Genomic DNA, 18,494 nt, shown 5'->3' on the forward strand with positions numbered 1-18,494 from the left:
AAAATAAGTGATGGAAGGGCTAAGGATCCGATGAGTCCAATTCCAGGTACGATGATGGTTGCTGCTGTATGGTGTCTATCTTAAAATTTTTCCAATTTGGTAGTTTTGGAAATTCATGCAGGCAAAATATAAAAAACAGAGAGGGATCCATTGCTTCTGTATAGTCGTAGCTAGTTTCCCATCCTTTGAAATAGAATGAATGATGCACTCTGCTTATTTCTTCAAATATCTAAATACGATTCTTGATCAATCTCCACAATCCAACCATCAAAATACAATTCAAGCATTTAATATCAATATATAAACAAAGAGATTCAACAGCCTAATTAGAACCATGTCACACATACCATCCAAACTAGATTAGCCTACACCTTCTTTGGTAAAAGTTTCATAACCATATCAAATAGAACACCATCATTATCTTCCCTTCGAAGAGGTTCACTCAACATCGAAATAGTGGCGGCCCCAATTGTGCATCCCCCTCTTGCAATCATCTCTTTCAAGACAAGAATCGCATCGTCCAACTTATTCCATTTGAGAAGACCTTGAACAAAAACGTTGTATGTCACACTATCGGGCAAGCACCCCTTGTTCACCATTTGCACCATCAAATCCTTAGCCTCTTCTATCTGCCCTTCTTTGCAAAGTGCACCAATAAGGTTTGTATATGTTATAACACTAGGATGCAAATTTCGGGAAGGAAGCCCGTCAAACACATCCTTTGCTTGTCTGAGTTTACCATCTTTGCACAATCCTTCGATGAGGATACTATAAATAACTATGTCTGGAATGATGCCTTTGTTTTCCATGGTGTGCAACATGGCAAATGCTTCATCAATACGATGAGCACTGCACAAACCATGTAACAAGATTCCATAAGTTGTTGTAGTAGGATAAACTCGTAGAGCTTCCATCTCTTTGAACAACGTTAAACCCTCTTCACACCGGCCTTCACCAAATAAGGCCTCTAGCATTATGCAATAAGAAACCACATCGCGCTCTAACCCTTTGGTGCGGATCATGGTAAAAATACGACTGACTTCATCAATTCGTCCCCACTTGCAGTACCCATTCATCAAATGATTGTAGCTTCTAACATTAGGCTTGATGCCAGATTTCACTGAGAGTTGGAAAATGTTTCTGGCTTTGTCTACTTCGCCCAGCAAACAATATCCATTCATCAATGCATTGTATGTAACAATGTCAGGTTGAACATCAATTTGCCTCATCTTGACCAGCATATGCTCGGCCTCTTCCATCCTTCCCTCTCGGCAAAGGGCATCTATAAAAATATTACAAGTAAACACATCTGGGCGAACATTATCCGATATCATCTTCCTTAACATGTCTTCAGCCTCTTTTCCTCTATTATGATTGCATAACCCCTCAATTATTGAATTATAGGTTACAACATTGGGTGAAATCCCCTTCTCACCCAAGGTGGAGAAGAGTTGGAGAGCATCGTCGACCTTTCTATCTTTGCACAAGCCATTAATAACTATGTTGTAAGCATAAACATCAGGTTTGCATCTTTCTTTTTCCAATCGACTAAGCAATTCAAGCGCCTTAAGAGTGCCTCCAGCCTTGCATAACCCATTAATCATAATAGTATACGTATATTCATCGGGAGTGCACAGTTGTTCCGCAGACAACCTCCAACACAGCTTTGCTGCCTCTGGGATCCTTCCGACCAATACAAGTCCTTTGACGAGAGTGTTAAAAGTTACCACATCAGGCTTGTAGCCACGCTTGAAGAAACAGCCTAAAATTGCAAACCCAAAATCAAGTCTTTTCAGTCGGCAGAAACAATCGATGGCAATATTCAAGGTGTAGTCATCTACAGAAGCACCCCTTTGAAGCATTTTGTCGAACAGGTGAAGTGCAAGTGTGTATTGGTGCATCTTCACCACAGCAGTCAATAACTTGTTGAAATCAATAACAGAAGGGTGCGGATGCATTCTCAACATATTCCGGAATCGATCGATGGCATCATCGGGCTCACGTATACAGCTGAAATCAAATCTGGGATAAGCAGAAAAGCATCGAATTTGATGGCTGGCGCTGAGAAATGAGTGAAAATATAGGGGTTTAAACGAACAATTTGACAGAAATCTTCCGAAGATCATGGCTGGTTTCATAGACATGATCTAGATTGTGGATATGGAATTATTGGGTTAATTTGGGTAGCTTTTCCTGGATTTCAACTTTCTGCAATTATGATCAATTTTTAAAAGACGGATGGACTATATATATCATAAAATGTGAAGTTGGATATATTATTTATGTAGCTTCACCCACAACCGTGCTCTTGCCAGCGAGCACGGTTGTGAGCCTGACCCAACTTTTTCTATCTGCTTTCTGGCAATAGCACAACATCAACAGTTGTGCTCTTCCTCAAAGACGAGCACAATTCAATTTAAAATTCAATTAAACAAAAACATTTCCATAATATTAAAATTCATTAAAAAAAACCTAAATAATATTACAAATGACAAATAAAATAAAAACGACATAATTAAAATCCTAAAAATTTAAAATTACATAATTAAAATACTAAAAAAAAACTATTCGTTGCCGAATTTCGCTCATATGTGTTTGATTAAGTCTTCTTGTAGCTCAATGTGTATTCGGGTATCGCACATTGTGTGCCTTGTCTCGATCCTCTGGCCCACCGTCGTATGCACACCTCGGCGTGGGGGAGACCTCGCGGTTGATGAATGTGTGTATTTATAAATGATTTTGGGGAAAAAAAATCAGAAAAACGGGCAAAAAAACGGCCATATTTTTGGGATTTGGAAAATATATTTTTTTATCGATTTTTAAAATTAAATACCGAATTTTTAAAAAAATAAAATAAAAATATTCGAGGGCAACGGCATAGCCGTTGCCCAATCGCGTGCCGCCACGTCAGCTGCTCGCTGGCACGGCGCTGCTCGATGCATCGAGCAGCGCCGTGCCAGCAGCGGCGGAGCTCGTCCTTGCCACCGTTGCATCGAGCAGCGCCGTGCCAGCAGCGGCGGAGCTCGTCCTTGCCACCGTTGCAGATGCTCTGAATGAAATATAACTATACAAGAAAAGGTTTGATTTTTTTAATATTGAGTTTAGATTTAAAAATTTACGTATTTATCCAAATAGATCGATAATAAAAAGAGAAATGCAGGGAGTAAAATTTTTCACTCAAGCCATGGTAGAAGTTAATGGAGTACCATCATAAAATCAATTATGCTAAATGAAGTAACCCATTAAACTTATATAATTGTTTTAATTTCTCGAGTATACATATGTAAAACATTTGTTTCATTTTTCCAATAGCTGCTATAAGCCCTTACAACCTCTCTTACTCACCATCTGCGCACACTCCAATCCCATGCTCGATGATGGCATGCTTTTTTTCAATTTTATGGTTGATAATAATAAGTGAATAGATTGGTATTCGACCCTACTTTATAATTTAAATTACTATTCTTAGTATGCCTATACACTAGTACTAGTAAGTCACACCATTTAACTTGGTATATATTTGTAAATATGCCATTAGAAAACTTTGGCTGAGATAATTGTAAATTTTTGGAACCGGATAATATATAATAATTCCGTTTTCAAAAATTGTGGGATTAATCTAGCTTGTACCAAACTTAGTTTGTGGTATACGTATTTGACAATTTCCCCTAAAATCAATATCAATACAGTGGCGTATGCAAGTGGGAACAAGAGGTACAACCCCAAAATACATGATATTAATACTATATTTACTGGAACTTATATAAAATATGTGTTCTAGTGGTAATTTGTTGGTTATACCTTTCCACTGCCTTGAGTTCGACCCTCCTCTAGATCGAAAACCTTTATTTTTATTCTCCTTTCTCTCTTTTATTTTTAATTATGTTTGAATATTTTTTATTTCTATACTCACATGTTCATTTTTGTTATGCATTCTCCTTTTCATTGTTTTTAATTATGTTTATGTTTGAATACTTTTTCTTTGTGTACTAACATTTTTTTTTGTTACAGTATGTAGCACTAGTTTTTTTAGTTAGTTAATTATTTGCACTCCTACTAACATTTTCATTTTTGTAATGTACTAGTATAGTAACTAGTTTTTATAGTTAAGTAAAAATTTGCAGTCCTATTTTGTTTCCAAAAATAAGGATTTTCTACTATGCTTTAATTATTTTGATTTTCCCTATTATGTTTGTTATTTATTTTAATTGTTTTATTTATTATATTATACTATATTATATTTTTTTTATCATTTTAGGTATTGTATCTCATACCTCAAATAAAACAATTCTTAGTTTTTTTTATTGCTTTTATTTTTAGTATGAAATTCTTATTTCTAACACTTGATGTAATATTATTTTTAGTAAAATTCTTACTTCATTTAGAAAAGTTCTCACTGTTTAAATTATTTTCATAGTGAATACTATTATTTTATTTATATCATAATTATTTGTCGTACAATTCGTACCCCTAAATTAAAAACTCTGGATACGCCACTGTATCAATACATAGAGATTTAACAAATAAATAGGAACTTAGCACCCCCCAAAATAATTATACTAGGGTATAATATATAACTAAATATGCGTATGTCAAATCTAATTCTTTTTTTTTTCAGATTTTTCGATTTGAAAATAGCCATTTCGAACCGAACAAAAAAATTGAGTTTCCAAGAAAATTAAAATTAAAATAGAACGTTATATCTCAAACTCTATTTATACCATCCTACAATAACCTCGTTTATCAAACGTATGTGTTAATTTAATTGCAAATACAAGTTAATAACAGCAAACGTAAACTTAATTAGTCCATTCAATTAATTAAATATCAAGTTTATTTCCACCCATAGTTCAATATATAGTATATAAACATATAATAACATCAAACGTAAACTTAATTAGTTCATTCAATTAATTAAATATCAAGTTTAATTCCTCCCATAATTCACCAGTATATAAACATATTTCTATACCATAGAAAACAAAGCAACAATCTCTTATATAAGTATACTACTTCACTACCATAAAAATTAGTGAGAAAAATGGCTTCTTGGTGGAAAAAGACGATCTTCATCGCTCTCATCATCGCGATCGCCATTCCAACTTCGTTGGCCCACAAACGAAGATTCCGAAGATCGGATGACTCGAACTCAGACGATGCGGAACAGTACTTGAGAGATCTTTGCTCTGAAACCGATAGATCAGACGCGTGTTTGAACATCGTTAAATCGGAATTACACCGATTTAACCACGTTATTGGAGACATCAATGACAAAATAATCGACTTGGCCTTGGAAAAATCCGAGGAATTCCGAGATCAGCTCAAACAGTGGCACAAAGACTCCAACGACGAGAGGTTGAAAGAGAAATACCGTTCGTGCTCCTCCAATTACAACGACATCAATCGCGACCTCCAAGAGCTGCAGAGGAATTTAGATTCTGATGATGATCGAAAAACTTCGGATCTCATCGAGGATATTGAGCACGAATTGGATGAGTGCAAGCGGGAATTCGGGCAGGGTTCATTCGACCCTGGCCATGTTGAGGACCGGAACAATGAGCTCGGAATTTATTCTGACCTTGTTAGGGTCGCAATTGACCGTTTGGAAGATTTCTACAAGGAGACTAATCACCAATAAAATTGATCAATTTGTCGAGAGGATTAGTATAACATAAAATTTAAAGCTCGATTTGTTCTCTTTTCTTCTATAGCTTCGAATAATGAATGAATACAAAAATTTTGAGGTTTATTTATTTTTAATTTCAAGTAAGTTGAGGTTTGCTTTTTTAATTACCTGCATGCATAAGAAAAGATTGAAGTTGATTTATTGATTTGCGAATTTATCTAACCATTAAAATTGAGACATAATGTTCTCTATAAACAGTTATACTTCTAAATGGTGTAATACTACCAACTCTTATTTTCCATTTTAATGGAGCAAGATCAGAAGTTATTAAATTTTTAAATATGCTACCATATTAACATAAATACAAGTAAATATTATAATGCCAATGTCACAATGGTATTCATTTATGAAAGCATAAGTACTCAGTTCTAATCAATAAAATACAATTAAAGCCAGTTAGGCATATATAAACTATTTCTCCTTCATTTGATATGAGATAATTACTAAAATATAATAGGTGTCTGAAAAAGAATCTTCATTGAATATTATTATAATTACATGAAAAAATGTGTGCTTTTGTGAGGGGCACGAGGGTCATTTAATGCCCTTGCATGTATTCTCTCATCTAGACATGTTGTGGAAGATGTCTGTTTTTTTCATTCTTCATAAGAATTTCTTGTCTTAAAATTTTCAACCAATTTGGTGTATTCATTATTATCTTGAGTGGTGCTAAATAACTTATAACTGCTCATATATGACTTTAGATCTTTTTTTATTTCAATTTTATTAAATAAAATTCAAAATTTATATGTAAAAAAACTATTGATAAATTATAAAAATAGAACAATTTAATAGTACTTGAGAATTAATTAGAATTATTAATTTATGCGTATATACTAAAAATGCTTGTGTGGGCAGTCATCAAATGTAACTGTATAGTTTTTCCTTGTATTTTACGTTAATTTTATTTTGTTTCTCGGTGGTATAGTATGACATTATAATTTCATTTCATATATAATTTGAGAAAACCAAATAGTAAAATTCATATTCTAAATATTGATCAAAAGTTTCTAGTCAAATGAAATTAAATGACCAAACACAATGAACTGCAAAATATAAAAAAACATGTATCTATCCTACTTAAAATTCAAAATATTTAGTAATCAATGTTTCATGCATGAAAGTTAACAAACCAAGCATCTAAAAATTGTTAGAATCAAGAAGAGACAAGGAAAGAAACTTGGAATCGTGTGAAGAACAATTAATGCAATGAGCTTAGGGTTTGTAAAAACCATCAATTTCTATATTAATCTCTCTGGGAATTGGGCTTCATTTTCTTACCTCTTAATTTGATGTCAGGCTCTCATTAATTGCTTTGGTATGCTAATTGTACAATAAAGTTTTGGTCCATGTAATAAGCTTCAATTTTTGGAATCTTGCTATTTTTTTAGTTCTATGTAGTGGACCAGCATTTAATGTGTCTTGTTTGGGAGCTATCAAAATTCCAAAAAAAAAAATTCATATTTACTCAACCACCATACACCTAAAATTCGATGTTAGTTTGGTCGTATTAAAATTCAACTATATTATAGTACAGATATATAATATGACAAAAAAAAATGTCATCATTAGATGAAATTGTATGTAGAATAATCAATTTTATCATGTTTATACATTTTCTGATCAATTTTTTCAATTTTTATGAGAAATCATTGTAATCGTTGTATCGGGTACTCACTTGATATCTCGTCCATATTTTGTAGTAAGCTAACATTTCCCCATCATAGATTACAAGAACATGTTTCATTAACTATTTGCATATATACTTAATTTAATTATTTTTAATGATTAGAGTGAATTTAGTATAGTTCAAAAAATGTTCTAATGGTTTATGTTAACTTTGAATTATTTCTTAGCCTTTACTCTATGGACTAAACATTAGCTATTTGGTCAAATTCCTAGATAACAATATGTGAGATTGTCTCATTGAAAATGTATTAAACTGATTTCCTCAAATAAGAAAGTATAATTAATTAAGTGGTAAAATAAAATTGACTTTAATTTGAACCACTTTGTGTCTCAAAGTAAATTTTAATTATTATTTGTGGTCATTTCTAGAAGTTGAACGACATGAGTAATATTTAAGAAAGAGTTTTCATATCTGTATTATTTGTATATCTTAGAAAATCACCCACATAATTAAAAATGTTATCTTCATTTCAGTTCACGACACTTTCACTACAAAGCTGTTCATTTTAATTATCAAGGCAAAGTGAGACTAAAAACAGTTAGATTATCTACCCACCAATAAAATAATTAATTAATAATATATTATTAATATATGCAAGAGCCACACCCAACATGTATAATTGAGTCCTCCAACTTTTTAATTACATGACTTTAACCATTCCTTACACTATTATAAATCATGTGCAATAAATATTACTCCCTTTATTTTTTTTTTATCTACGTTTCCTATTTTAATTGCTTTAATAAGTGTCCAATTTTAGATTGTGAAGGATAAAAGTATAACATCCTTCCTATTTTACTTGTATTTATTTATCTTGGAATTAATTTGATAATTTGTTTTATTATGTATTTATTTTTTCTATTCTTTTGATAGGTTTAATCTAACATCCAAAGACAAAAAAGGAGAGAACATATTCACACATAAAAGAATGATTAATACATGATTGAGATATTAGTAAAGAATACTAAGTGTAAATATTTTATAATTAATTTCATGTGACACATAGTGGAAGTGTGGATGAACACATTAATTATTGTTATCAGAGAAAACTGGCACTTTGTTATGTTCACGTCTAGTTATCAGTTCACAATTAAAACCTTTTCATGTGCAAATAATTTTGGCAATAATAAATAAAATAAAATATAAATTGGGGGAATAATGTGAATATACAGTACACCATTCCTAGTTTCTTACTTATAGCACTGACAAAACCTTACAATTTGGAAATTGTAGGGATTGAATACAATAAAATCTCCATATATAATGTCAAATAGTATTATCTGGGCTCGATAAAAATATCTACGATTATTTAAAAATAGAATATCACATAGAAAAATATTTTTTTATTAAATGATGCAGTAACGAGAAAAATGCTCCTATATGGAAATTTTTAATCAATTTATACGTGGGTCTAAATTAAAATGGAAGATAAAATAAAACTCGATAAATACAATAAGTATAAAATTTAAAACAATAAATTAACTGCAAAAATCCAGGTTTGACTAAGATTCGATCTAGTTCTGAAAATAGAAGAATCCATGGAATTTTCTAGGAATTATTTAATTTGTTTGTCACATCAATAAACCACTGTCACTTCATCGTGAGTCGTTGGAATTGTTTTGGTTGTAATCAAATAAATTAAGAACAAGCAATTCCCATATCTTTCATAGTACTATTGCTTATGAAGATGAGAGTATTCTAGTAACTTTTTCTTATATGGAAGAATACTAAATCACTTGTACAATTGTTATACGTTTATTACTCCATAAGACATATTTTTTTTATCACAAAATTTAATATGAATGGATCTCAATTGCTTGATGCAGTTAACTACGAATACAATTACTCTACACATATTCAATATAATAAATTTTATGTATTTAACCAACCATAGTAAAAGAACATATTTTGATTTAAAATTTACTCCCACTTAATACCTTTGTCTTTATATGTATATCTAAAGGAAAGGTTACGCTACACATACATCTTATGTCAGCATTGTTCTTACTTAGTTGATGTTAATGGTATTATTTTATTTTTATCTCCAAAACTACATTGTTTAAAATTCAAAGATTGATGTATTATTCTTATCTTATAAACAATGTGTTATTACATTAGATAATTGTTAATGAAATTCTAAATTGTAACATACAAAAGAAAAGGGACAACAACAAAAATCTGATCCGAGAATTAAGTGGCTTGCTTACTACTATATTAATATTTCCCAGTTATCAATTTTAATTTTTAAACAAAAAATGTAGCAGATTATATACCGATGAAAATGCTAAGCAGTCGAATTAATACAATAAAATTAAAATTTAACTAAAGTATAATTAGGTCGGCTGGCTCTATTTGATTGCATGTGAAAATATAAAATCACCAATAATAAATATTAGTATGAAATAAATAAATAAAAAGGTCTAAATAAATTTGTGACCATCGTCTGCATAAATCCCGGGGCCCAGAAACCATTAAAATGAATGTGTGTATTCACATGAATGTTTTGCCTAAACAAACATTCACATTGAGTTAATCTTCACTTTTGGACTAGGGTTTTCTACAGATTTACAAAAGTGTTTTAATTAATATTTAATACTATGAAGTTTAATTACATATTTGTATATTTTAAAACTATTACACATTTAAAGAGGATATGAGACAAAAGATGTTTACTCAAATTGTCAACCAATCAGAGATTTTGGCGGCAGTCAACGTTCACTTTGCTAAATACACACTTCATTTCAATTTACATGGAGCAACCAAAAATCTTTTTATAAAGCAAAATTTCTCTAACTCCCACTGTTCTTTAATTTACAAATTTTTATTTATTTATTTATTAATTATTATTATTACTTTATATATTCGTTTGAAGATATATATTTCATAATTATTAAAAAAAAGGCACACACTAATCCTTCTATATTTTAAAGTGATTTTTCATCTATAATTATTCACTGCCTAAAACACTTTAAACCTAGTAATTAATTTTTATTATGATTATATATATGTACGTTCAAATAAACACATGTCGATTGAAGATACACACCAATCACGAGTTTATTTATGTGAAACAAAAAATGATGTATTATTAGTCAAAAACTTTATTCTCAATTTGTAGAAAGTAGAAACTATGACAACATACTATATTTTGTAAAAAAACAAAATAATCTCTTCAACCGCAACAATTCATACTACTAGTAACTTTGATTGTTAATAAAAAAAAAGAACTCCAAAAAACAATACCTTCCTAGTAAATTTACCAAATTGTCCTCGCCCCTATCTATATAAAGCAATACCTAATTAATACTACTCCATCTCCTAATTAGTTCACACTAACACACCCTTTTTCCATTATAAATACAATTACAACTCTCTTCCCTTTTTCTCTCTCTCTATCTCTTCCATACTCAAAGTTTCCACATCAAATCAATGGGTGGTACCTCGCCGTGCGCCTCGTGCAAGCTCCTCCGCCGCCGCTGCGCCAAAGACTGCGTCTTCGCCCCCTACTTCCCGTCCGACGACCCCCACAAGTTCGCCATTGTCCACAAAGTCTTCGGCGCCTCCAACGTCAGCAAAATGCTTCAGGTAATTAACATATTAGTCCCTTCGTGAACATCCAAACGGTCAATTATTTTTTAAAAAACACATAGACATTTCAAGTCAAATTATAACCAGGGGCGGACGCAGAATTATTCTTTCTAAATTTCGTACTTGAAATATTGAAATGTAAATTTTCCAACATATCAAATATTTGATTGTATTATAAAAAATATCTTAGTAGGGACATTTAAATGTCCCTAACCACCCAAAACACTACAATAAACCTTTAATTTTTTTTTCGTAAAAGTTCAATCTCCCTGTAAAATATGTTCGATAAATTTATTTAATAAACGATAAAAACATGTAGGAGCTCCCGGTGCACCAAAGGGGGGATGCGGTGAGCAGCCTCGTCTACGAGGCGAACGCAAGGGCGCGGGACCCGGTGTACGGGTGCGTGGGGGCCATATCGTACCTGCAGAGCCAGGTGTCGCAGCTCCAGATGCAGCTGGCGGTGGCGCAGGCTGAGATCGTCTGCATCCAGATGCAGCAAGACCATGAGCAGCAGCAACACAACATCAATCAGCTAATGATGGATGAGCATGAGAAGTCGTGTTTTCTGCAAAACAACTTTATTAGTTTCTCTAGCGCTACTTCAAATGTCGCTAATGTAAACTACGACTCTTTCAAGAAAGAATCCCTGTACGGACATGACATGGTCTCTTAGCTAATTCCATGTTACAAAATAAATTAAATTAGTTTCATGGTTGGTTTTTAACTTTTAATTTTTTGTATTTCAATTCTTTTACTATTATTTATTTACATATCACACACACACACACACATGTTTTTACTTGGTCATACATGCATTGCTTATTGAGAATATAATGTGTGAACAATAGTCAAAATTGTAAATTAGATCACTTTGGTAAAAATGGCATCTAGATTTTTCAAAAGTCATATTCATATTATGAATACAAGATTGTATATATAATCACACTATTTAGTACTCAGATAGGAAGTAATTTGACAATGAAGCGCAACTTAGTAGGTAAGACGTTTCCCCTTCAATGAATATGTTCGAGGGTTCGAGTCAGCACGAGGTAATGAGAAACCATTATTGATTGTCTTTTAACACAAAAGACATAGGCAAGGTCAATTAAGTAAATGATGAGAGAAAGAGGACAAGTACATTATTAATTAAGATGGGTGCCAATTAACAATATGAGTAAACAAGGGTAAATTCTTAAGTCAACCCTAGCATGTGGAACTCATAAACAAATTACTTAATTAAACTTAGTTAATATAGATATATTATATTTTTTCAAACATGCAGATTAGTATATTATATGAATGAATGCTAAAGGGCGGTGCCAATTTTAAAAAAATTAATTATGAGTAATGGCATCCATTAATTCTGTAACAATTTGATTTCAAGTATGGGTCAAAGTTTTCCATTCTCATAGTAGAAAAAATCCAGTTACACATGACATTTTATCAATATATGAGTCTCAAATCCTTTATTCTTTCGTACTTATAAATTTGTACAATTATATAATAGTAATAAACTAGTTAATCAATTTTGATACGGCATATATGATTGAGAAGAGTATTAAAAGTTAAAGAATTAAAATATGAAAACTATTTATTGTGTGTGTAAATAGCTTGGTTCACGTGGGATTCAAGAAGGTGCTCAGTTCATGGACTCCTATATTTTAATATTCAACGACATATTTCACTTTCTTCACCAATTACACGTCTAATCAGCTGCTAATTGTTGAGAGAAAATCTCAATTAGTCAATTAATATAATGGGAGTTTTTTTTAATTTAGAACTCTCCTACCTTCCACTCACTTCCTTATTTTGTCTCATTCTTGTGGTTTCAAATCGCTACAGAATTAGAACATAGTTTTGGGGATTTATTAGATGGAAATGATCTGCAGCCCGATGTAGTAAATGAATTATATAGTTAATTCATTAGTATTATATTTATTATAATTGATATAAATATTTTTGTGACTGAAACTGTAATCTTAATAACATAAATAAATGTAAAAAAAATCTCAAAACGAGATTATTTAACGTTTTTTTTTTCATATTGGGGCAGACATTAAATATAATTTATAATTTTTTTTGGAGAGTTATGATATAGCTGCGTAACTTTATTATTATGTTCTTGTTCTTGTTCTTGTTATTTTTTTTGGGTTTTTTTGAGCAATCGCAATTATTTAAGCTTGTAGTATATGGCCTCAACTTTTATGAAGAATTCGAGGAAATGAGCATTATAGGAAGAGGCGAAATTGGGTCAAAGTGAATTAAAAAGCATAAGATTAAAATCATGGAAATTTCTGATAGAAGACAAACAAGAAAACATTTGTGCAACCTCGAATTTTGCTGATTCCCTTTTGAAAATAGAACAATAGATGAATTTAAACCAATTTCTGGTTTGATGGCTCGAGGCCAATATATATGCTTCCAAAATCTTTGTTTCATCATCTTAAAATTATTTGAATATAATGTAGGAAAAATAAATGAACTTATGCCTTATTAATGATGAGATCCATCACCTAGTTTCAAATATTGCGTAACTTACAAAATTAATAACATCAAAAACATCATTTTGAACTGTTGAATCATATCAAATAGATATATATAACTAAAATACATAGAGTTAATGTGGCCTTAGTATGTAACAAACATTTCTATGAAAAATGCTTACTTATTTTTTTACGTATAATTAATAACAACTAAAATAGGACATGTTTTTACCGCATAAAAAGAACATGTCCCATTTATGGCCTCGATTTTGCATATGCGGCTCTTTCCGAGTAGTGATAAATGTATAATTGTATGTATATAATCGAACTTTTTTAATATTTTATATTAAAAATTGATTTATAAACATTAATTGATTTAAAATAAATTTTATACTAATTATTTTGCAACCCTTCGAGAAAAAATTAAAATTTTAACCTAAATATTTATATACTTAAGAAAAAAATATATTTTTTACTAAATATTGTATAATTAATTCGAATCAAGCTCAAAATAATGTTACTATTTGATATAAATTTTCTATATCACTTCTTTTTTATTACTACATATAATACAATAAATAATAAAATTAATTTTTAATTAAATTCAATTAAATTTAAAATTTTAAGGATATTAAGTAGACGTACAATTTATGTATGTTTATCTTTTCTCTTTCCGGAATTTTTCCTATAACACTAAAATAGCATAATTTTAGTACAAACTTAATAGTATATATATAGGGGAGTGTTATATTGTTAACTCAATACTTAATTGCTAACTACAATTAAATAATATCAATTAGATATTCAAATCAAGGGCCTAGATCATCAGCCCCGAAATGTCAATACGATAAAAAAACGTCAATAAGGGTATTAATATCAATTTACAACAAATTAGTTATAACTAACTTTTGAAAAATATCACATAACTTTAAAACGCATATAACTTTCTCGATTTAAATTATGTTTTCGCACACATATATCAGATTAAAGATAATTTCATAAGGATTATAACGTGTGACGCCCCGGAAATTTCGATCCCTCTTTGAGATAAATCGGCTCTTTTAGCTTAATTAATTTTCATTAGAAGGCGTAAAATGTTTCCGTTGTAATTCTCAACGTTGGATCAAATAAAGTGTTTCGTTGGAAGAATTGAAGTTCAAGGAAGTTTACTTCAATGATGAAAGTAAGAAATGTGCTTTTATTAAGAGTACATTTTGGAGATACAATTACAAGGAGGATGGAAATACAAATTGTACATACTTCGATTCCCGCACCATGTAACAACTAATCCTACTCTAAGCTATGAGAGGAACTAAGATCAAGCTAGTAGCTAACTTAGGTTTTGGTCAAGAACTATGCAAAGCCTAAGGTTTAGCTAATTGCTAAAACTGGCAGTGAAACAAAGTATGTAATAGATTCATCTCTTTTCTCCCTCCACATCTTCTCGATTTCCAGCACACAACACTCCAAGAAGTGCAGCCATAGACCTGCAAAAATTTCACAAGAAAGGAGATTAGAATAGACTCATAGTAGGGGAATAGGGGGGAGACCAACCAAAATGTAGAAGGGGACGAGATGAGCTAAACAAGATAGCCAAGGACCTAAATCAAGGCTGTAAGAGTCAGCCAAGCTGTTTTGATTGCAAGTATCATCAAAAGAGGATCAAGATAAAAGGCCCCAGTAAAGTAAGCTCCACCACCAAGCTCATTGGAGCAAGAGAAACTTCATCACCAAGGCTGGAAGGACAGCCGAGGAGAGCAGCCCCAGATATACACCAATTTAGCATGATCAACATTGTTAAAGCTCAAAAAGGGTTGTAGCCAAAATTAGGAGCTCAATGCCCAAGATTCTGCCACAAGAGGCCAAGGCATTTTGCCTATAAATACCATCGTCCCCTTCCCCACTTCACAATTCATAAGAGGAGCAACAAGGGATGGGAGGAATGGCAAGAGAGCAATTCAACAAACAAGAGGAATTCATTGGGCGAGGTAAACCCCATAACTACACCCTTTCGCATCATGTAGAACAACACAGTTTTTAGCCAAGAATATAGAGCAATAGATTCCCACAACAATAGCATATCACATAAGCTAAGCCTCAACAATCAAGAACCACAATATAGAGTCTTTGCCACAATCTTACTAAAGTAGACACCAAGTACTAGAATCACAGAACAAGGCTTTGTGTAGCAGAATGATAACAAACTCTCCCAGTAAATAAGAACACCCAAGTGCCGAAAGCGATAAATCAATCGAGAACTCCAAATCTTAACTCAAAAGAAATCGAGTAGAAGGGGATAGGGGAGACAACTTAGCTTCTTGTCTGAGAGGATGCCTGACGGCAACGAACGGAGACGGAGGCCACCATGCGGCCTCCGTGGAGTGAAATGGCGAGTTGCTGGAGCACGAGATTGAGGCGACGCCTCTCTCTGCCACTGATTTCGCTGCAGGAAGAGCCACGGTTCGGCGGAGGACAAGAGACGGCAACCGGCGTGAAACTGCCGGAGAAACGTCGAAAAAGAAGAGGCGACGCTGCCGGAGCAGCAGCGTGCGAGGCGGATGCGGTGCGAGGATGACCCCCGCTAGACTCCAGCGACGGCTCCGTCGAGACGGCGATTCGGATGGAGGCCGATCGACGGCGATGGCGGGCTAGAGCGCTTGCTAACGAGGCGGAGAAGCCGTGAGGAAAACCGCCGCTGAATCCTAAAACTAGGGATTTCAATTTTTGAATAAGAATGGGAGAGAGAAATTCACGATGGGGAGGAAGTATATTTGAGTAAATTGGGCCCAATGATTTAATCTTTAGACCATCCACAATAGGCGCCCAGCGACCGCCCAGCCGAGCGCCGGCGCTGAGCGGTTCGCTGGGCGGTCTATTGCAGCCGCCCAGCGGCTGAGTGGAGAGAGAAATCGCGCAGCGCTGGGCGGTGGCGTAGCGCTCGGCGGTCGGCTGGGCGGTCCGTTCGGCGCTATTGCAGCTCCCGGATCGCCCAGCGCACCGCCCAGCGCGAAATTTAAATTTTTTTTTTCCGAAATACTATATATACGCGCTTTGCTCGGCATTTTCATTCGCACCACTTGTTTTAACGAGTACTCTCTCTATCTTAATTTCTGTTCAAGATCAACAACGCAAAATGAGTAACGCTGGTGGTAGTAGTGGTGGTAACGGAGGGGATGCTGAGGAGTACGAACGTCGTATGGCCGAGGCGTTGGACGCCTATACGACCAACGCGATAAACCAATGGATGGAAAGTGCCTTGCAGCCGGCGATACCTCGACCTCCCCACGTGGTCCACCGCCGCAGTGTGATTGATCGGGATCACGTAGCTGCACATCAGCGCCTATACGAAGACTACTTCGCACAGGAGCCTCGGTTCACCGCCAACCTTTTCAGGCGTCGTTTTAGGATGACCAGGGACCTGTTTATGCGTATTGTCAACGCTTTGGAGTCTCGATATCTGTATTTCCGCTTCAGACACGATGCGTCTGGCAGACCCGGCCACACACCTATTCAAAAGTGCACTGCGGCAATCCGGCAGTTGGCCTACGGAGGCGCGGCAGACATGTGGGACGAGTATCTCCACATCGGTGAGACGACTGCCCTGCAATGTCTGAAGAATTTCTGTCTGGGAGTGATAGAAGTATTCGGTGATCAGTATCTGCGAAAGCCTACCCCCGAAGACTGCCAAGATCTGTTGCGGATGCACGGGAGTCAGCATGGGTTCCCGGGTATGTTAGGCAGCATTGATTGTATGCATTGGGAGTGGAAGAACTGTCCCACAGCCTGGAAGGGGTTCTACACGTCCGGCTACAAGGGAAAGAATCCCACGATGATCCTGGAGGCCGTAGCTGATTACCGGCTTTGGATTTGGCACGCGTATTTTGGGATAGCTGGTTCGAACAACGACCTCAACGTCCTCAACTCGTCGCCACTTTTCAACGAGCAGTGTCAGGGCGTCGGTCCGGTCATCAGTTTTGTCGCCAACGGCAGCCAACATGATATGGGCTACTACTTGGCGGATGGGATATACCCTAGGTGGCCCGTCTTTGTGAAGACGATCCGATGCCCAGGAGATGAGAAGAAGGCCTACTTTGCGGCACGGCAGGAGTCGGCGCGCAAGGACGTGGAGCGCGCATTTGGTGTGCTCCAGTCTCGATGGGGGGCAATTAAGGGTCCAACGCGTATGTGGGATGTCCAATGCATTGCTGACATCATGTACGCATGTATTATCATGCACAACATGATTGTCGAAGATGAAGGTGGCGAACTGACCAATTGGGTCAACGACGAAAATGAAGCCGGTCCAAGCCACGGCGTGGCCGCCCCCAACGTACGGAGTGGGGTACCTAACGATGAAGCCGGCCTCTTACAAGCACATGCCGACATGCGCCAAACGGCGGCTCATATTCGACTCCAAAAGGATTTAATTGAAGAGTTATGGGCACGGAGGATTGACCGCCGTTAGTTTTTTTTAATTATGTAATTTTTTTTAATTAATGTACTTTTTAAATTTTATTAATATTAGTGAATTTTCTCTTTTTTGTGTCGTAAATTAAATTTCGCATATTGTGTGATTGTTAATTATTTCATTTTGTATATATTTGTTAATAGTGATGTGGATATTATGTGGCTGGGCTATGGCTAGGCTATTGCTGGGCTATTTGCTTGTTTTGATGATGTGGCAGGAGGATTTTTAGTGCTGCTGATGTGGCAGTGGCTGGGCTATTGCTGGGCTATTCCTATTGTGGATGGTCTTAAGGGAACTTGGGCGTGGAAATTTATTAATTAATTGGCCAATTTCTTCTCTATAATTAAGTGGTGTATTTGATTGGGCCAAGAGATTTTAAAGACTCAAGGTCGGACTACCTAGTTTTACTGGGCTTGGAATTTAATATTGTTGAGTGGAATTTATTTCGAGTTGAAGCTCAATAAGTCAAATTCCCGGATAAAGTATTAAGAAGGACGGACGTGGAAACGAGAGACGCGAGAGCCGACCGGCGTCGCCCCGCAACGCCATGGCGGCCTTAAGAAAATCCGAAGAAAA

General features: G+C 34.6%; 2 protein-coding genes across 2 annotated transcripts; one reads left to right on the forward strand and one right to left on the reverse strand.

Moving 5' to 3' along the window:
* Positions 1-216: 216 nt before the first annotated feature.
* Positions 217-2,204, reverse strand: LOC121773905 (putative pentatricopeptide repeat-containing protein At1g12700, mitochondrial). The gene has a single exon (XM_042170827.1). The coding sequence runs from the start codon at positions 2,142-2,144 to the stop codon at positions 366-368; it is 1,779 nt and encodes a 592-aa protein (XP_042026761.1). The 5' UTR covers positions 2,145-2,204; the 3' UTR covers positions 217-365.
* An 8,510-nt stretch (positions 2,205-10,714) lies between these two features.
* On the forward strand, positions 10,715-11,640 carry LOC121773906 (LOB domain-containing protein 12-like). The gene is made up of 2 exons (XM_042170828.1): positions 10,715-10,961; positions 11,284-11,640. The coding sequence occupies exons 1-2, from the start codon at positions 10,806-10,808 to the stop codon at positions 11,638-11,640; spliced, it is 513 nt and encodes a 170-aa protein (XP_042026762.1). The 5' UTR covers positions 10,715-10,805.
* The last annotated feature ends 6,854 nt before the right edge of the window (positions 11,641-18,494 follow it).

This window comes from Salvia splendens, chromosome 17, assembly GCF_004379255.2.
Source record: "Salvia splendens isolate huo1 chromosome 17, SspV2, whole genome shotgun sequence".
In the NCBI taxonomy this organism is placed as follows: Eukaryota; Viridiplantae; Streptophyta; class Magnoliopsida; order Lamiales; family Lamiaceae; genus Salvia; species Salvia splendens.

Excerpts from the sequence above, each read along its gene's own strand:
- LOC121773905 (XM_042170827.1), bottom strand. The coding sequence starts at position 2,144 with ATGTCTATGAAACCAGCCATGATCTTCGGAAGATTTCTGTCAAATTGT.
- LOC121773906 (XM_042170828.1), top strand. The coding sequence starts at position 10,806 with ATGGGTGGTACCTCGCCGTGCGCCTCGTGCAAGCTCCTCCGCCGCCGC. Across the intron at positions 10,962-11,283 it reads ACGTCAGCAAAATGCTTCAG|GAGCTCCCGGTGCACCAAAG; the intron begins GTAATTAACATA and ends AAAAACATGTAG.